Consider the following 14,349-nt stretch of genomic DNA (forward strand, 5'->3'; position numbering starts at 1 on the left):
AAAGACATACTAATACTCCCATGCATGTTTGAAATATAGCATAAGAGTTGTTGGAACAATTTTATGATTTTATCGTGCTTGTATCTTGAAATCTTCCCTTTCATTTTACTATAAGAATGCCAAGATACTGTATTCAGAGTGTCTCATTTTTTCAAACTACATGAAGGTAAGTGAAGTGACAGAGTTTTTCTTTTTTTTTCTTTTGTTTTGGTGTGTGTGTGTGTGTGTGTGTGTGTGTGTGTGTGTGTGTGTGTGTGTGTGTGTGTGTGTGTGTGTGAGAGAGAGAGAGTCAATAAATGACCTTCTGATTTCTGACCTTTGAGGGTGTTCCTTTTAGGCTGGTTTGACTCCAGGCCTCTCCTGCTTCAAACAGATTTTTTTTGGAGGCCACCGGAGCAGAGACACATGGAATGTCCACTACTGCTGGCTTAGTCATCTTTGCTTCTTTAGAGGAGATCTGAAACACATTAGGACTCAGTAAGTCAGAGTGATAAATTGTTACTGAGGAAATATTGCAAATATAACAATAGACTGTTTCAGGAGGCAGAGATCCTATTTAATCACAAATATAAATCATCAAATGCATTTATATGCTGCCAGAGACAGGCCTGATAGCTCTAAATAATGCTTTGACTAACTGACTGTTCTGAAACCAGGCATTAGATACTAAAATAAGAAGTTACTGTGCACACTTTGACTAGAATCTAATATACCAGTACATGAAAGCATAACATATAGTAAGATGAGACTGTAAACTGAACCTCAATTGCTTGTGTGTATTGTTCCAGTTTGTCATCAATCTTGGGTAGGAGTACGGGTCTCTGGGACTTCTTGAAACTGTTACTGTTTTCAAAACAAAAATTCTTGATTGGTGCATATGAACCAGTGTTGTTATTGTTAACTAGAATATTAAAAAATAATTTAATTGAAATAAAATACATACATATTAGATTTTTTTTTAAAAACTTACGAATTAAAAATACATTTAAGTTAAAGTAATAAAATGTCTAACACTGAAATAAAATTAAATGAAAATTATATAGAAATATTTAAAATAATAATAATAATAATTACAAATGCACATTACAAACTTAAACTAAAATTAAAATGAATATATATATATATATATATATATATATATATATATATATATATATATATATATATATATATATATATATATATATATATATATATATAGCTAATTCAAAATATTTATAAAAACTATAACAGTATATAAATAATACTAAAATAACACTGAAATGCAGGCAAAAATGCATAAAACATATTCAATCTTTTATAATGTGTATAAATCTACTATATATTGTAAATATAATACATTTAAAAGCTACTAAATTGCAACAAAAAAGGTGTAACTTTTTATTATTATTATTATTTACATAGTGTCCTGAACTTTTTTGTGTATATGGTCATAAGTCTTATTTCAATCCAACACAGTATCTTACTAGACATCAGGAAAAGCATACAGTACACTCCACATCTGGTTAAAGTTAGCCGACCCATAAATCATTGCTGACAAGGCGGTTGGACAAACAAAGTATTATAGTGACCTATGCCACCTATGTCAATATTTACTTTTAGACAACAGTCATTTTGCTGACATACTTGTAAGTTTTTGTCAAGAATCTGCCATTTATAGCAAAGTCACTGAGGCCAAGAATGTCAAGTACTGTACATTGACCACATGCTTGTTTGCTGTGTCTTATTATGATTTTATGTTGATGAATAAACTCACCTCTTCTTTAAAGATCGATTCAATGATTCTGTTCTCTCTGTGATCTGGAATTGAAAAAGTTTGATATTAAAAAAGTTGTAAGCAGAGTTGGAAAAAAATCTAACAGCAGTGATTGAGCAACAAAAAATTGTCATTTCCCCTCCAGTGAGCTGTTACCTCAAGAATCGCTAGACTTTTAAGTCTACTCACTTACTTAACTGCTGGCAAAATGTGCTTTCAATAAACCTTGGATGCCTATACAGTAGAAAGGTGAAAGAATTTTTCTGACTAGACAAAACAGAGAAAAAATCTGTTGTCTTCCCTTTTGCTAAATAGATAAGAAAACTTCAGCACCCATAATGCACTGGGCACGTTACTGTTCAAGGCCACTCCCACCAGTCTGTTCCTATTGGATACACTTACCAGAGTCAAATACCACCTTGCTTTAAGTAATATAAGGTAATATAATAAGAAATACTTCTTTGCATACTTTTAGTCATAATGGTGTCGACTTGTATTGTTCCAGGCTGCAAAATTAATAGAATCACAAATATGAATATAATACCACAAAGGAAAATCTGAAAAATGTCCATGTCTGTTGTTAACATTATCAAACTGGATGACCACGAACACCGTTTCAGGCCAAACAGAAGGGAAAAACTAAAAAGAAACTGCGGTTCTGTCAGTTCCGCCAAAGCAAAACGCCGTTGCATCCATAGAGTTTCATTTTTACCATAATGCTGTTTAAAGAGTAGACAGAGTACGGTAAAAATTTTCAGAGATAAACCAATAAATGTTCTGTTAATTATGGAAGCTTGTTTCCACCATGGAATAAAAAAAAATGAAAAGATAATTGCGACATTTTATTTGCGACTTTTTTCTCTCAGTTTACATCTAATTCTGACTTTTTTTCTCATTATAACACGCATTTGCAAGTTTATATCACGCAATTCTGAGAAAAAAAAAATATCAGAAATGCGAGATGTAAACTCGTAGTTGCGAGAAAAAAGTCAGAATTGTGAAATAATAAAGTTGCAATTACCTGTTTTATTCAGTGGCGGAAACAAGCTTCCATAGTTAATAACCCTCTATCGATCTGACTGTCCGTGGGCGAGGATGCAAAAATGTGAAAGTGTAATCTGTAGTTTTCACAAAGCCCTGGAGCTGTCAAAAGACTCCAGGTAACACGAAGAAACATTGTTCATTTACATAGACTACCATTGTAACAATACAAAGTGAGTTGGAAATCAGCAAAGTAAGAATTTAAATATAGGTCTGCTCATTACAATATATGGCTTCAGAACACGGTAGAAAAAAAGGCCACTTTTATGATATTTTTTTAATACACTTTTTGGGTACTTTTTGTCATTTTTGTAGCAGATGGTCACTATTTTGCTTCAAGGATAAAAGAAAGTCATACAGGTGTGCATGAACTAAAAACTTGTGAGGTCAAAATGTCATTTTGATACATTTATTGGCTGTGGTAGAATGAAGAATGAGGCCAAATTATTGAGTGCCGGTGTAAATATGAATTCCTTTGAGGATTGTAATAATGTTTCATTCCAGTCTTTCTCACTTCCTCAAACTAACAGTGTACATGTTAATAGGCTCCTGGTTCAAGCCCACAAAAGGATCCCTTGTGTTGCTGTGGAGCCTGCTGACTTTTTAACCTCTGCTCACTAAGAATGTACTTTCAACTGTCAATCACTACTTTTTCTTCTGTAAATACACAGACAAGCACTGGAAATCTCAGGGTCCCCAAAACACAGACTACAAAATAGATATATCATTTATTTTAGATAGCCTCACCTCTAAATAGCACATAATACAAAACAGACAGTCTCTTCCTGAATAATTTTGGGATTTGACTTAGTGTGTAAGTGAAGACCCAACGACATACTTTATGACAAATTTTATGAGAAATTGTTCAGCCTGATGCCTTGACATACCAGTCAAAAATTTGGAATAATTGAGATTTTTAATGCTTTTGAAAGAAGTCTCTTATGTTCTCCAAGGCTTTATTTATTTGATCAAAAAATACAGTAAAAATATTGTGAAATAGAATTACAATTGAAAATAACTGTTTTCTATTTGAATAAATTTATTCGTGTGATCAAAGCTGAATTTTCAGCATCATTATTCCAGTCTTCAGTGTCACATGATCCTTCAGAAATCATTCTAATATGATGATTTGGTACAATACTTTGACTGGTATTGTACACGGTTAATGCAAAAAATAGTGTTTTCCTAACATATTTTGGTGTTAAGCCATTAATATTTATCACAGTTGATTTAACATCTTGGGTAGCTAGAATACTATACCACAGCAATGTATAAACAAACAAGTAATGGACAAAATAACAAACACCTACCTTATACTACAAACCCGATTCCAAAAAAGTTGGGACACTGTACAAATTGTGAATAAAAACAGAATGCAATGATGTGGAAGTTTCAAATTTCAATATTTTATTCAGAATAAAACAGATGACATATCAAATGTTTAAACTGAGAAAATGTATAATTTTAAGGGAAAAATAAGTTGATTTTAAATGTCATGGCATCAACACATCTCAAAAAAGTTGGGACAAGGCCATGTTTACCACTGTGTGGCATCCCCTCTTCTTTTTATAACAGTCTGCAAACGTCTGGTGACTGAGGAGACAAGTTGCTCAATTGTCTTAGATCTTCTTTGTCGCATCTTCCTCTTTATGTTATGCCAAATGTTTTCTATGGGTGAAAGATCTGGACTGCAGGCTGGCCATTTCAGTACCCGGATCCTTCTTCTACGCAGCCATGATGTTGTATTTGATGCAGTATGTGGTCTGGCATTGTCATGTTGGAAAATGCAAGGTCTTCCCTGAAAGAGACGATGTCTGGATGGGAGCATATGTTGTTCTAGAACTTGGATATACCTTTCAGCATTGATGGTGCCTTTCCAGATGTGTAAGCTGCCCATGCCACATGCACTCATGCAACCCCATACCATCAGAGATGCAGGCTTCTGAACTGAGCGCTGATAACAACTTGGGTTGTCCTTGTCCTCTTTAGTCCGGATGACATGGCGTCCCAGTTTTCCAAAAAGAACTTCAAATTTTGATTCGTCTGACCACAGAACAGTTTTCCACTTTGCCACAGTCTATTTTAAATGAGCCTTGGCCCAAAGAAAATGCCTGCACTTCTGGATCATGTTTAGATATGGCTTCTTTTTTGACCTATAGAGTTTTAGGCAACGGCGAATGGCACGATGGATTGTGTTCACCGACAATGTTTTCTGGAAGTATTCCTGAGCCAATGTTGTGATTTCCATTACAGTAGCATTCCTGTATGTGATGCAGTGCCGTCTAAGGGCCCAAAGATCACGGGCATCCAGTATGGTTTTCCGGCCTTGACCCTTACGCACAGAGATTGTTCCAGGTTCTCTGAATCTTTGGATGATGTTATGCACTGTAGATGATGATAACTTCAAACTCTTTGCAATTTTTCTCTGAGAAACTCCTTTCTCATATTGCTCCACTATTTTTCACTATTTATTTATTTTCCAGTGTTTGGAATGCAGTAATACACTCTTGAACTCCTGAGAGATATTGCACAATTTATTAAGAAATGCCTTCTGTTGTTTGTGAGATCAAGATGTGTAATCTGCTTTGTCCTCACGAACTTCCCATAAAGGTTTAAGATGTTCAGATATGGTCACTCAGATAAGGCCAATTCACACCGCACTGACAGACGGCAACAGACACTTCATCAGGTTTTGTCGGATCATATTACCCCCGTTGGCATCTTTGGGAGCTTGTTTTTGATGATTGAAGATGATTTGGCCTTAAGACTTTAAGATCTTGCATTGTAGGAAGCTGACTCGTAAGGCTATATTACTTGTTTTCCATTGTTCAGGGGTCCAGGTTTTGTGCTCCTCACACTATGTTCTGCATCTTTGCGGGCTGACCTTGGATACCAGTGGATAAAAGGCAGCCTAGCTATAAATTCCAGCTGTTCTAGGCTCATGACCTACAGTTTGTGTTTAGACTGAGCCACTAAGGGTTTGAGTAATCTTACTCTATTTATGTTGGTAAGATTTGACTAGAGACCGATACCCTTTAGACATTAAAGAGTCTGCAGAACTCTTGCCTGCGCAACCTCACCACCATAATGCTGGGTAGTTGCCAGGGCATTGCTATGCGGTTGTTAAGATGTTGGTTTCTTGGTGGTTGCCCATGCCACAAGTCTCTGTGATAGTCTGGTCTCTAGTTAAGGATAGGAGTTTGATTGATGTGTAAGCATCACTGGTTATGACATCTACCATTATGCTGTTTCCATTTTAGGCCAACTTCTGGATGCTTTTTTTAGAAAATCTAAGACAGTTCAATAATGACTTTGTCTATGCAAATGCTCAATCATCACAAAATGTAATGTAGAATTTATTCTGGAGCCTTTGAACTTGTGTTTTTCCATTCATTCATGAAATTCAACTCATCGGTTGTGTCCGAACTGATAAAATCACTCAAATAAGTGGTGAAACATCTTCAAACATCTGGCTCACGTCAGAAGCGTCTGGGTCCAAAGTTGCCCTGACGCACCAAACTGATGCACGACACCAGACGACCAAGTAACGTCGAATCGGCCGAAAAAAAGCCAACGAGGACCAACTTCAGCCGACGATGCGGAACTGAAAAAACTTAGTCTGCCAACCGTCGGCTTGGTGTGTTCCAGGCTTATAACATATTTCCTTTGCTTGTCACTGCCATTTTACCATGAAGAAAATAATAATATGGATGCGCATGAATTAATAAATATCTGTTTGCTCTAAATTTGGCTTTCGTTAGGGTAGTATACCTCTAAAATCACAACCTTATGTACACTTTAAAGCATTCTCTGTGACGGCCGAGAAACTGTCATGAAATGTGCTGATGGTGCAATAGTCGCAATACGACTGTGTTTATTGTCCTATTTGCCAAGTTCAAGGGTCCATAAAAGGCTGATACAGTAAAAAATGCTCAATTTGGCTTTCGTTAGGGCAGTGCGTCATATTTCAAGGCCTTATGTCCACTTTAACAGATTTAACTCTGTGGGCTCAGTGTGCATTGTCATATGCCAAGTTTAATGGTTCATGAAAAAACATTGGTATAGTAAAAAATGATAAAAATTTGGATTTCATTAGGGCAGTATATTTATATTTTCCCAAATAAAAATTATTGGAACAGTAAAATGTACTAAAATATCAAATTTCACAAGATCAAGATTTAATGCATACTTACAGGTGGCAGAGAAATGCTTATTTTCTTCATTCAATTCTAACAGTACTTATTGCAAGCAGAGCCAGATATAACGGACTTTAGATATAAAGGGAGGCTCATGCTTTCAAAACAATGACAAACAAATAAGTAGCCGGATTCATCCTTGTATTAGACAAACTGCTCTAACAAAACCCAATGCACAAAACTGTATTGCACAATCAACCTATTTCACGCTCAGTTTTCATGGCCACCACAGAGGATGCGTTAAAGTGGACATGAAGCTGTGACATTAAAGTTATACTGGACCCTTGAACTTGGCTTTATGGACAATTGAACTTGGCAAATATGACAATGCACACAGCCGTATTACAGCCCATTTCACATTGTGGTTTCTCAGCCAGGATGTGTTAAAGCGGACATAAGGCTGTGATATTAGAGATAGCTTATACTGCCCTAACTATTAATTCATGTGCATCCATACTCTCGTTTTCTTCAAAGTAAAATGGTGCACAAAGGAAATAGGTTATAATACACATAAACCGGAAATTGTAATGCGTGAGCACGCAAAAAAATTCCCGTTCACACATGAACAGTTTCTTACGCACAAGAAACTTTTCACGTGTGCACACAATAGTTTCTTGTGAGCGCGTGATAAGTTACTCGTGAGCACTTGAAAGTCTGTATATTTTTTTTATTTTTGCAAAGGTCCCTTTAGGGGCTCTGTAGTTTCCAAAGGGGGTTTTCGTAGCGACGCAATAGAAGAACCATTTTGGGTTCCCCAAAGATCCTTTCAGATATAGTTCTTAAAAGAACCATTTTTTCATAGTGTGAAGAATCCTGAAGAATCATTTTCTGCTATAAAGGAACTTTTGTGCAATGGAAATGTTCCATGGATGTTAAAGGTTCTTCATATAACCATAGATGATAATAAGTAACTGTTATATTTAAGAGTGTACCATGGAATTACCATTTTCTTTTACCATATACACTACAATGCATATAAACAAATATGGTTCTCATTCACTACCATGGTATATGGCTTAAGTTCCATAGCATTACCATCTGACACCATCACTATACCATGGTACAACTATAGTACTTTTTTTTTGAAAGGAAAGGTTAAGAATGTTTATGAAAACATGTAGAGTTACCTTGAAAGTTGGACTGATGGGGTTTAGAGGGTTAAATGGGTCATCACCATCTGTGGAAGTGATGTTGATATTCTTCATTCTCTTCTCTGCTGCTTCCATCCTCCTCTTCTCAATGTCCTCCTTCATCTGTCTCTTGTCCTCCTGTAATTATTGATACAAAATGAAATTGAACCTTTAAATATTGTTCTACAACTGGAAGAAGTTTAACATTCCCACAACCAAAACACAATGTTTGTGTTTTTAAATTAGCTCAGCCACCTCTTTTTTGGCTAGTTTCTGCTGTTCCTCTTCCTCTCTCCTCCGCTCCTCATCTTCACGAGCTTTGCGGCGTTCCTCTCTCTTCTTTTTCAGTTCCTCTAGCTCCAGCTCAGCCTCGGCCTGACGCTGCCGTAGGTGCTCCATTTCCTGGCTCTCCTTTTCCTGTTGGCTACGTCTAATCTTCTCAAGCTTCAGCTCTGTCTCCAGACCAGCATGCATGTCTTTCTTAGTTTCAAAGGCCTGATCTACAACTGCAGTCCTGCTGGAGAAGAGTGAAGAACCGAAAAAAGGGGTTAGTCTCAAGATGGCATATTTTTTATTTCTGTGAATCAGTCAGTACTTGCTTTTGGACAGGCAGACATTCTGATCATCCAGTCACACATTTCCTCCATTTTTTTTAATTTATTTTTTTTGTGTTTGTTTGCAGAGATTATTACATTTACACAGTCTATTATGAATATATCTTAGATAACCTTAAACAGCACATAAATATAGAACAAACTGTGGTTGGTCAGTCGGACTGTCTCTTTCTGTCGAAGTGGATAGTTCTTGTCCAAAATAAGGAGTTGAATGGGCCAGACCTTACGGTGTTAGTTAGAGGTCTGGGTATCCAAGACTATATATTAACCAACTCCCTTAACAGCCTTTTTAGAAACTTCCTGGCAAGAATTTTTGGCAGCTACAATATTAGGTCACGTCTATAACACATATGACATAAGCCTCTAAATTTAACACGACCAGATTCTACATTTATTTTCCCCCTAAAGTCAACTTGTAAAGTTTACTTTTTTTTTTTTTTTTAAACACTTAATATTTATCAAATACAGTCACTATTTATATATATTTTTTAAAAAAAAACTATAAATAACACCTTTAATCAAAAACAGTTATTTAGTCAATACATAATTTTCCTTCTCTTTGTCTCTCACAGTTAAAACAGGCTGTATTTTTAAAATAAAGACTTTTTTTTTTTTGCTTTCTCAATAGTGTAATGCAATATATACAATACTGTTTAGATGTTTGCGATCAGTAAGATTTTTTTTAATGAAATTCAGCAAGGACATTAATCAAAAGAAAATAAAATAAGATTTCTTTTGAAGATTTCTATTTAAAATAAATAGAACTTTCTGTTGATAAAATAACCCTGAATAAAATGTATCAAAATTTACATGTAGGACGTAGCATAAGCGTTTTGAACTGCGAGAGTTGTACACTTTCTTCGTAAGTTGACGGAAGCTAGATATTTTACTTCATAACTTGTTAAATATGGATATCTTTCTTACAATAACCCATCGCTTCGCTTCAGAAGGCCTTTATTAACCCTCGGAGCCGTGTGGAGTACACGTTTATGATAGATGGATGTGGATGGAGGCACTTTCTTCAGCTTCATACTCGTGATCCCTGTTCACTGCCATTATAAATCTCGGATGCATCAGGATATTTATTAATATATCTCCGATTGTGTTCATGAGAAAGAAGAAAATCATATACACCTGATGGCTTGAGGGTGAGTAAAGCTTGGGGTCATTTTCATTTGAAAGTGAACTAATCCTTTAAAAATTACTGTATCATTGTAATGAGAATACAGCAACACAGTGATATATGATAATAGGAATTCCAAAAAAAGTGTGTTTATTTGTCATGAAATTAATCTCACAATGGGGAAATAGTAATGGTTCTAAAACAGGCTTAATTTTTCTGTAAACAAAACAAATTTTGTTGTTGTTGTTTTTTCTTTTGATTTTGGGTGATATGTGACCTGGGCTGGACGTTCACGCCATGTTACGAGATTGTGTTCACATCTTTGTAGAACTCGTAATTACAACTTGTAAACTTGGAATTTTGTGAACACGCCAACTTGCAGATTCATATTGCCGTTAATAGTATTGTCATAGAAACGCATACTTCTGAGTGCGAGGATGTGAACAGCCGGGTTGGCAATTATGGTAAGTGCGACATGGCATGAAAGCAGCATTATTTTCATAAGATTTACCCAAAAAGCTACGGGTAAGAAAGCGTGTAGAATCAAGATACCTAGGTGATCTTTTGGTTTTGACAAGATGTGATGTAATTTCCTCTGCAGCTGCCTCTCCATTGCCATTAGGAATTCTGTCTTGCTGTAGGAAGACTTTAGATGTGTATGACACCTTCATCTCCTTCCTCTCCTCTTTTATCTGTGAGTGATGGTTATGATTTAGACATAGTAACATACATGGTAAGATGTACTAATATTGCAACAATTCTCCTGGCACCTTGTTCTCCATTGGTGGTTTTATTTCCTGTTGATTTTTGCTGTCTCTCGTGTCATCTTGCCATTCCTCTGGTCTTTGACTGCTCACCCTTTCACTGATCTCCATTCGTCTCTCTGGTCTTTTCTCCTCTTCCTCCCGGTCCTGAATTTGCTGAGACTGTATGGAGGTGGTGAAGCTGGTTTTCTCTCTTTGTCTAGATCTTGCATTCACATTTTTCTCCACCTCCTGCGACTCTTCTCCACTGCCGTTCTCTTCCATTCTGAGTCGTGTTCTCCGTTCCAGTTTCTGGGTCCAATCGCTGAAACCTTCATCCTCATCCATAGCAATAGGACTGCTGGGTTTAAGTTCACTTTCGTAGCTGAAAAAAAGACACTTATTAATATAAAATCTTCTTTGATGAAGAATAAAAACATGTGCAATGAGCTGTGGTGCTCATGTGAGAAACGAAGGTTTGAGTCTAAAAAATGTGTATTTATTTTTATTACATGCACATTGGCTGGTAAAGCCTGCAAAGCTTTTTTTAAACACTATTTGAGCATAAGAAACAACATTTATGAGACAGTTGTTGTCAGGTTTCATTGGTGATTTTAATTATGAAATGTAATCATAAGCTTGGTGAATGGCTTTGATGTTTCCCCATTCAAAGAGATAGAAGCTGTACTTGCATGACTGAAACAGCTGCCCGAGAGGCATTTCAAAGATGGCCACTGAGTGAAATGACTTGCCTAAAGCCAGGGGCACACTTAACAACTAGCTGAAACATTCGAAGACTGAACTTATCTGCAGTTCCATTTGTTGAAAAAAAAAAAAAAAACAGGAAAAAATGCAGGATATTAAACGTGTTTAGAAAAATCTTTGTGAGGACTAGCAATTACTGTTTCTTAAATTGTAAGACTAGAATCTTTAGGCACAGCGCACTGCACGATTTTAAACACCGACTGAACGCAACTAGCTCTGACTCAGTCACAAGTATCAAATTACATACATAATTACAGTCGTTAAATGTGTTCCCGACATTAAAGGGACTTTGGTGTCGCACAGAGAATTCTGAGAATGTCAATTTACTTTTCAAAGTTTGAAATAACTTTGAAAAGTTTGAAGATTTTACACAAACATATCAATAATATGTTATTAATATGTTCTTGCACAATGCTAATATGTTTAACATGATTTTGCACATTGCAGATATGTTTCTTTGTTCAAGAACTCTTATTTTGGTATTCTTTTGTATTGTATTGCCTGTGTTTAGTTCCTGTTTCCTTAGTTGCCATAGTTATTCATTGTTTCATTGATTAGTGTTTCACCTGTTACCCATCATCCTGTGGATTTATGCCCTCGGTTATCTTCTGTTCTTTGTCTTGTGTTGAAGTTTCGTACTGTTTTTTCTCATCATTCCTAGTGTTTATTAAATGTTTTTATCGTTCTTTTATGACACATCACATCTAGCCAGCACATGGCAGTTGCTAGCATGATTTATGATTTAGCACATTGCTAGCATGTTACCATTAACAGGTATTTACAGTGTTTTGCCATTAAAATTACAATAAATTTTACATTAATATATATATATATATTTATATATAGAGAGAGAGAGAGAGAGAGAGAGTCCACTGTAGGAATTATTGGGTATAATATGTCACAGTTTACTTTATTTTGCTATCCTCACTTACATAAATGAACTATAGTGCCCTGCACCCACTAGTAAAAATATATCAAAAATGTCTGAATAATTTTTAGTTTGACTATATATATATATATATATATATATATATATATATATATATATATATATATATATATATATATATATATATATATATATATATTATACTTGATCATGCTCTCCCAAAATGAACAAAAACCTGCTCTTTTCTTTAAGATGATTTAGACTCCATTATTTTGGAGTGAGACACTGGAACTTTTTACAGCAATGAGAGGCAGACCTATATAATCACATTCATAGGGAATCTGGGCAAGTTAACAGTCAGTCAGGCATGAATGGCTCCAGTCAGTGAAAGCACCGCATGAGCCCACACACCTGTGATGGTGTTACTTTGATGAAAGGAACTATGCGCTGAAGTCACTGTGCCCGCCTATTAACACGAGAGGCCTACTTCAAACGCGCTCCTCAGAAACAGATGTTTAAGGTGCGTGTGATGATCTGACAGGTGGTTGTTTGTTGTTGTTTTCTTTCATTTGCCATGGGCAACCAGAGGATTTTTATGAAATGCATAATTGTTGCATAATGCAGTCTGTTTCACATAATATTGAACAAAAAAAAAAAATAGACAGTAAGCCATATGCTAGTATTAAAAAAGTTGTTTAGATGGAATGCAAAAATGCATCCTATGTTGGATTATGGATTATTTTATTACTGCATACTACACTGTTTGTTAGATGGGAAGAGGTTCTATGGGGTTCTATTTAGAACCCTAAAGGGTTAGTTCACCCAAAAATGAAATTTATATCATTAATTATTCACCTTCATGTTGTTCCACACCCGTAAGACCTTTGTTCATCTTCGGAACACAAATTAATATATTTTTGATAAAATCCGATGGCTCAGTGAGGCCTGCATTGCCAGCAAGATAATTAACACTTTCAGATGCCCAGAAAGCTACTAAAGACGTATTTAAAACAGTTCATATGACTACAGTGGTTCAACCTTAATTTTATAAAGTGACAAGAATATTTTTTGTGCGCCAAAAAAACTAAAAAACATATATATTTGTTGTCATTGTATATGTATTGCATTTTTAATGTATTTTTGCTTAAATTAGATTGAATGAGCATCACATCACTGACCCATATACACTAATAGTGAAAACTATTGTTAACAAGGTCTATTTGTGTAAGGGAATCACAAAAACTTTAAACACACACACCCGCCCTTGAAAATTTAAAAATAGGTATATAGAGGCTATTTTAACAGACACCATCTGCACCTCTTACTATATTCTGCTCATCATGAAGCTTTGAATTAAAGTCTATTTCATCTGCCCAGGAGCTGCCGGAAAGGAATGTAAAGCACATTCCACAAGATTATTAAGCAGATTTTCAGAAAAGCATAACATCTGAACATCAACAATCAGTCAATACAATTCAATGCAAAATAGCCCAGTTAAAAATCGGAATGCTTATTTACCACACCAAAAGCTTATTGTATGAGTGTAATTCAAAAACCCTTGCACAGGCATTACTAAAAACCTCTTTCCATGTTAAACCGATCTAAAAAGTCTTAAAAATGATTCATGTGTATCTAAGCCAAGAGCGAGCTTCTAAATCTTCTCTGATCAAGGAAAATTACAAAGTGGCCCTAGACGACCTTTTAACTTTGAACAGGTTGACTCAGACAGCTGTGTTTAACTTCACACATATAAAATATGTGGTATGTGTGTGAGGTCCATAATGTTCCTCTGATTAAAAGCAAAACGCTATGGTGTGGGATATGACATAAATCCTGTTCCAAAGGCATGCGCTGCTGAAAATTCTTCAGAGATTAGGTAATGATGAGAGAACAGCTGTGCCGCCCACTGTACATATGCACGTGTGTTTGGTTGAGAGAAAAGAAGACCTTAAACGTCCAACCTTAAAATCAATGACATGATGCTCTTTTTTTTCAGATATGTAAATTTATTAAAGGATCTCAAGCTGACTATCTGAAGATGTTACTGTAGCTATTAAAAGACATGGTACTTCCTTGAAAATAAATTCCAGCA

The 14,349-nt window shown here is 35.6% G+C and overlaps 1 protein-coding gene across 3 annotated transcripts in view; it reads right to left on the reverse strand.

Moving 5' to 3' along the window:
- lsp1a (lymphocyte specific protein 1 a) overlaps window positions 1–14,349 on the reverse strand; it is a 41,883-nt gene that overhangs the window by 13,342 nt on the left and 14,192 nt on the right. Inside the window, exons 3-9 of one of the 3 annotated variants that reach the window (XM_048159296.1) lie at window positions 10,631–10,988; window positions 10,413–10,552; window positions 8,379–8,637; window positions 8,121–8,261; window positions 1,757–1,800; window positions 762–843; window positions 302–457 (exon numbers count right to left, since the gene is read on the reverse strand). In XM_048159296.1, the coding sequence (XP_048015253.1) occupies window positions 302–457; window positions 762–843; window positions 1,757–1,800; window positions 8,121–8,261; window positions 8,379–8,637; window positions 10,413–10,552; window positions 10,631–10,988 (1,180 nt within the window). Of the gene's footprint in view, window positions 1–301; window positions 458–761; window positions 844–1,756; window positions 1,801–8,120; window positions 8,262–8,378; window positions 8,641–10,412; window positions 10,553–10,630; window positions 10,989–14,349 lie in introns of all 3 variants that reach the window. The other 2 variants (XM_048159297.1, XM_048159295.1) reach the window with 2 other exon arrangements.

The sequence above is a fragment of the Megalobrama amblycephala genome, linkage group LG15, assembly GCF_018812025.1.
Source record: "Megalobrama amblycephala isolate DHTTF-2021 linkage group LG15, ASM1881202v1, whole genome shotgun sequence".
NCBI lineage: Eukaryota > Metazoa > Chordata > Actinopteri > Cypriniformes > Xenocyprididae > Megalobrama > Megalobrama amblycephala.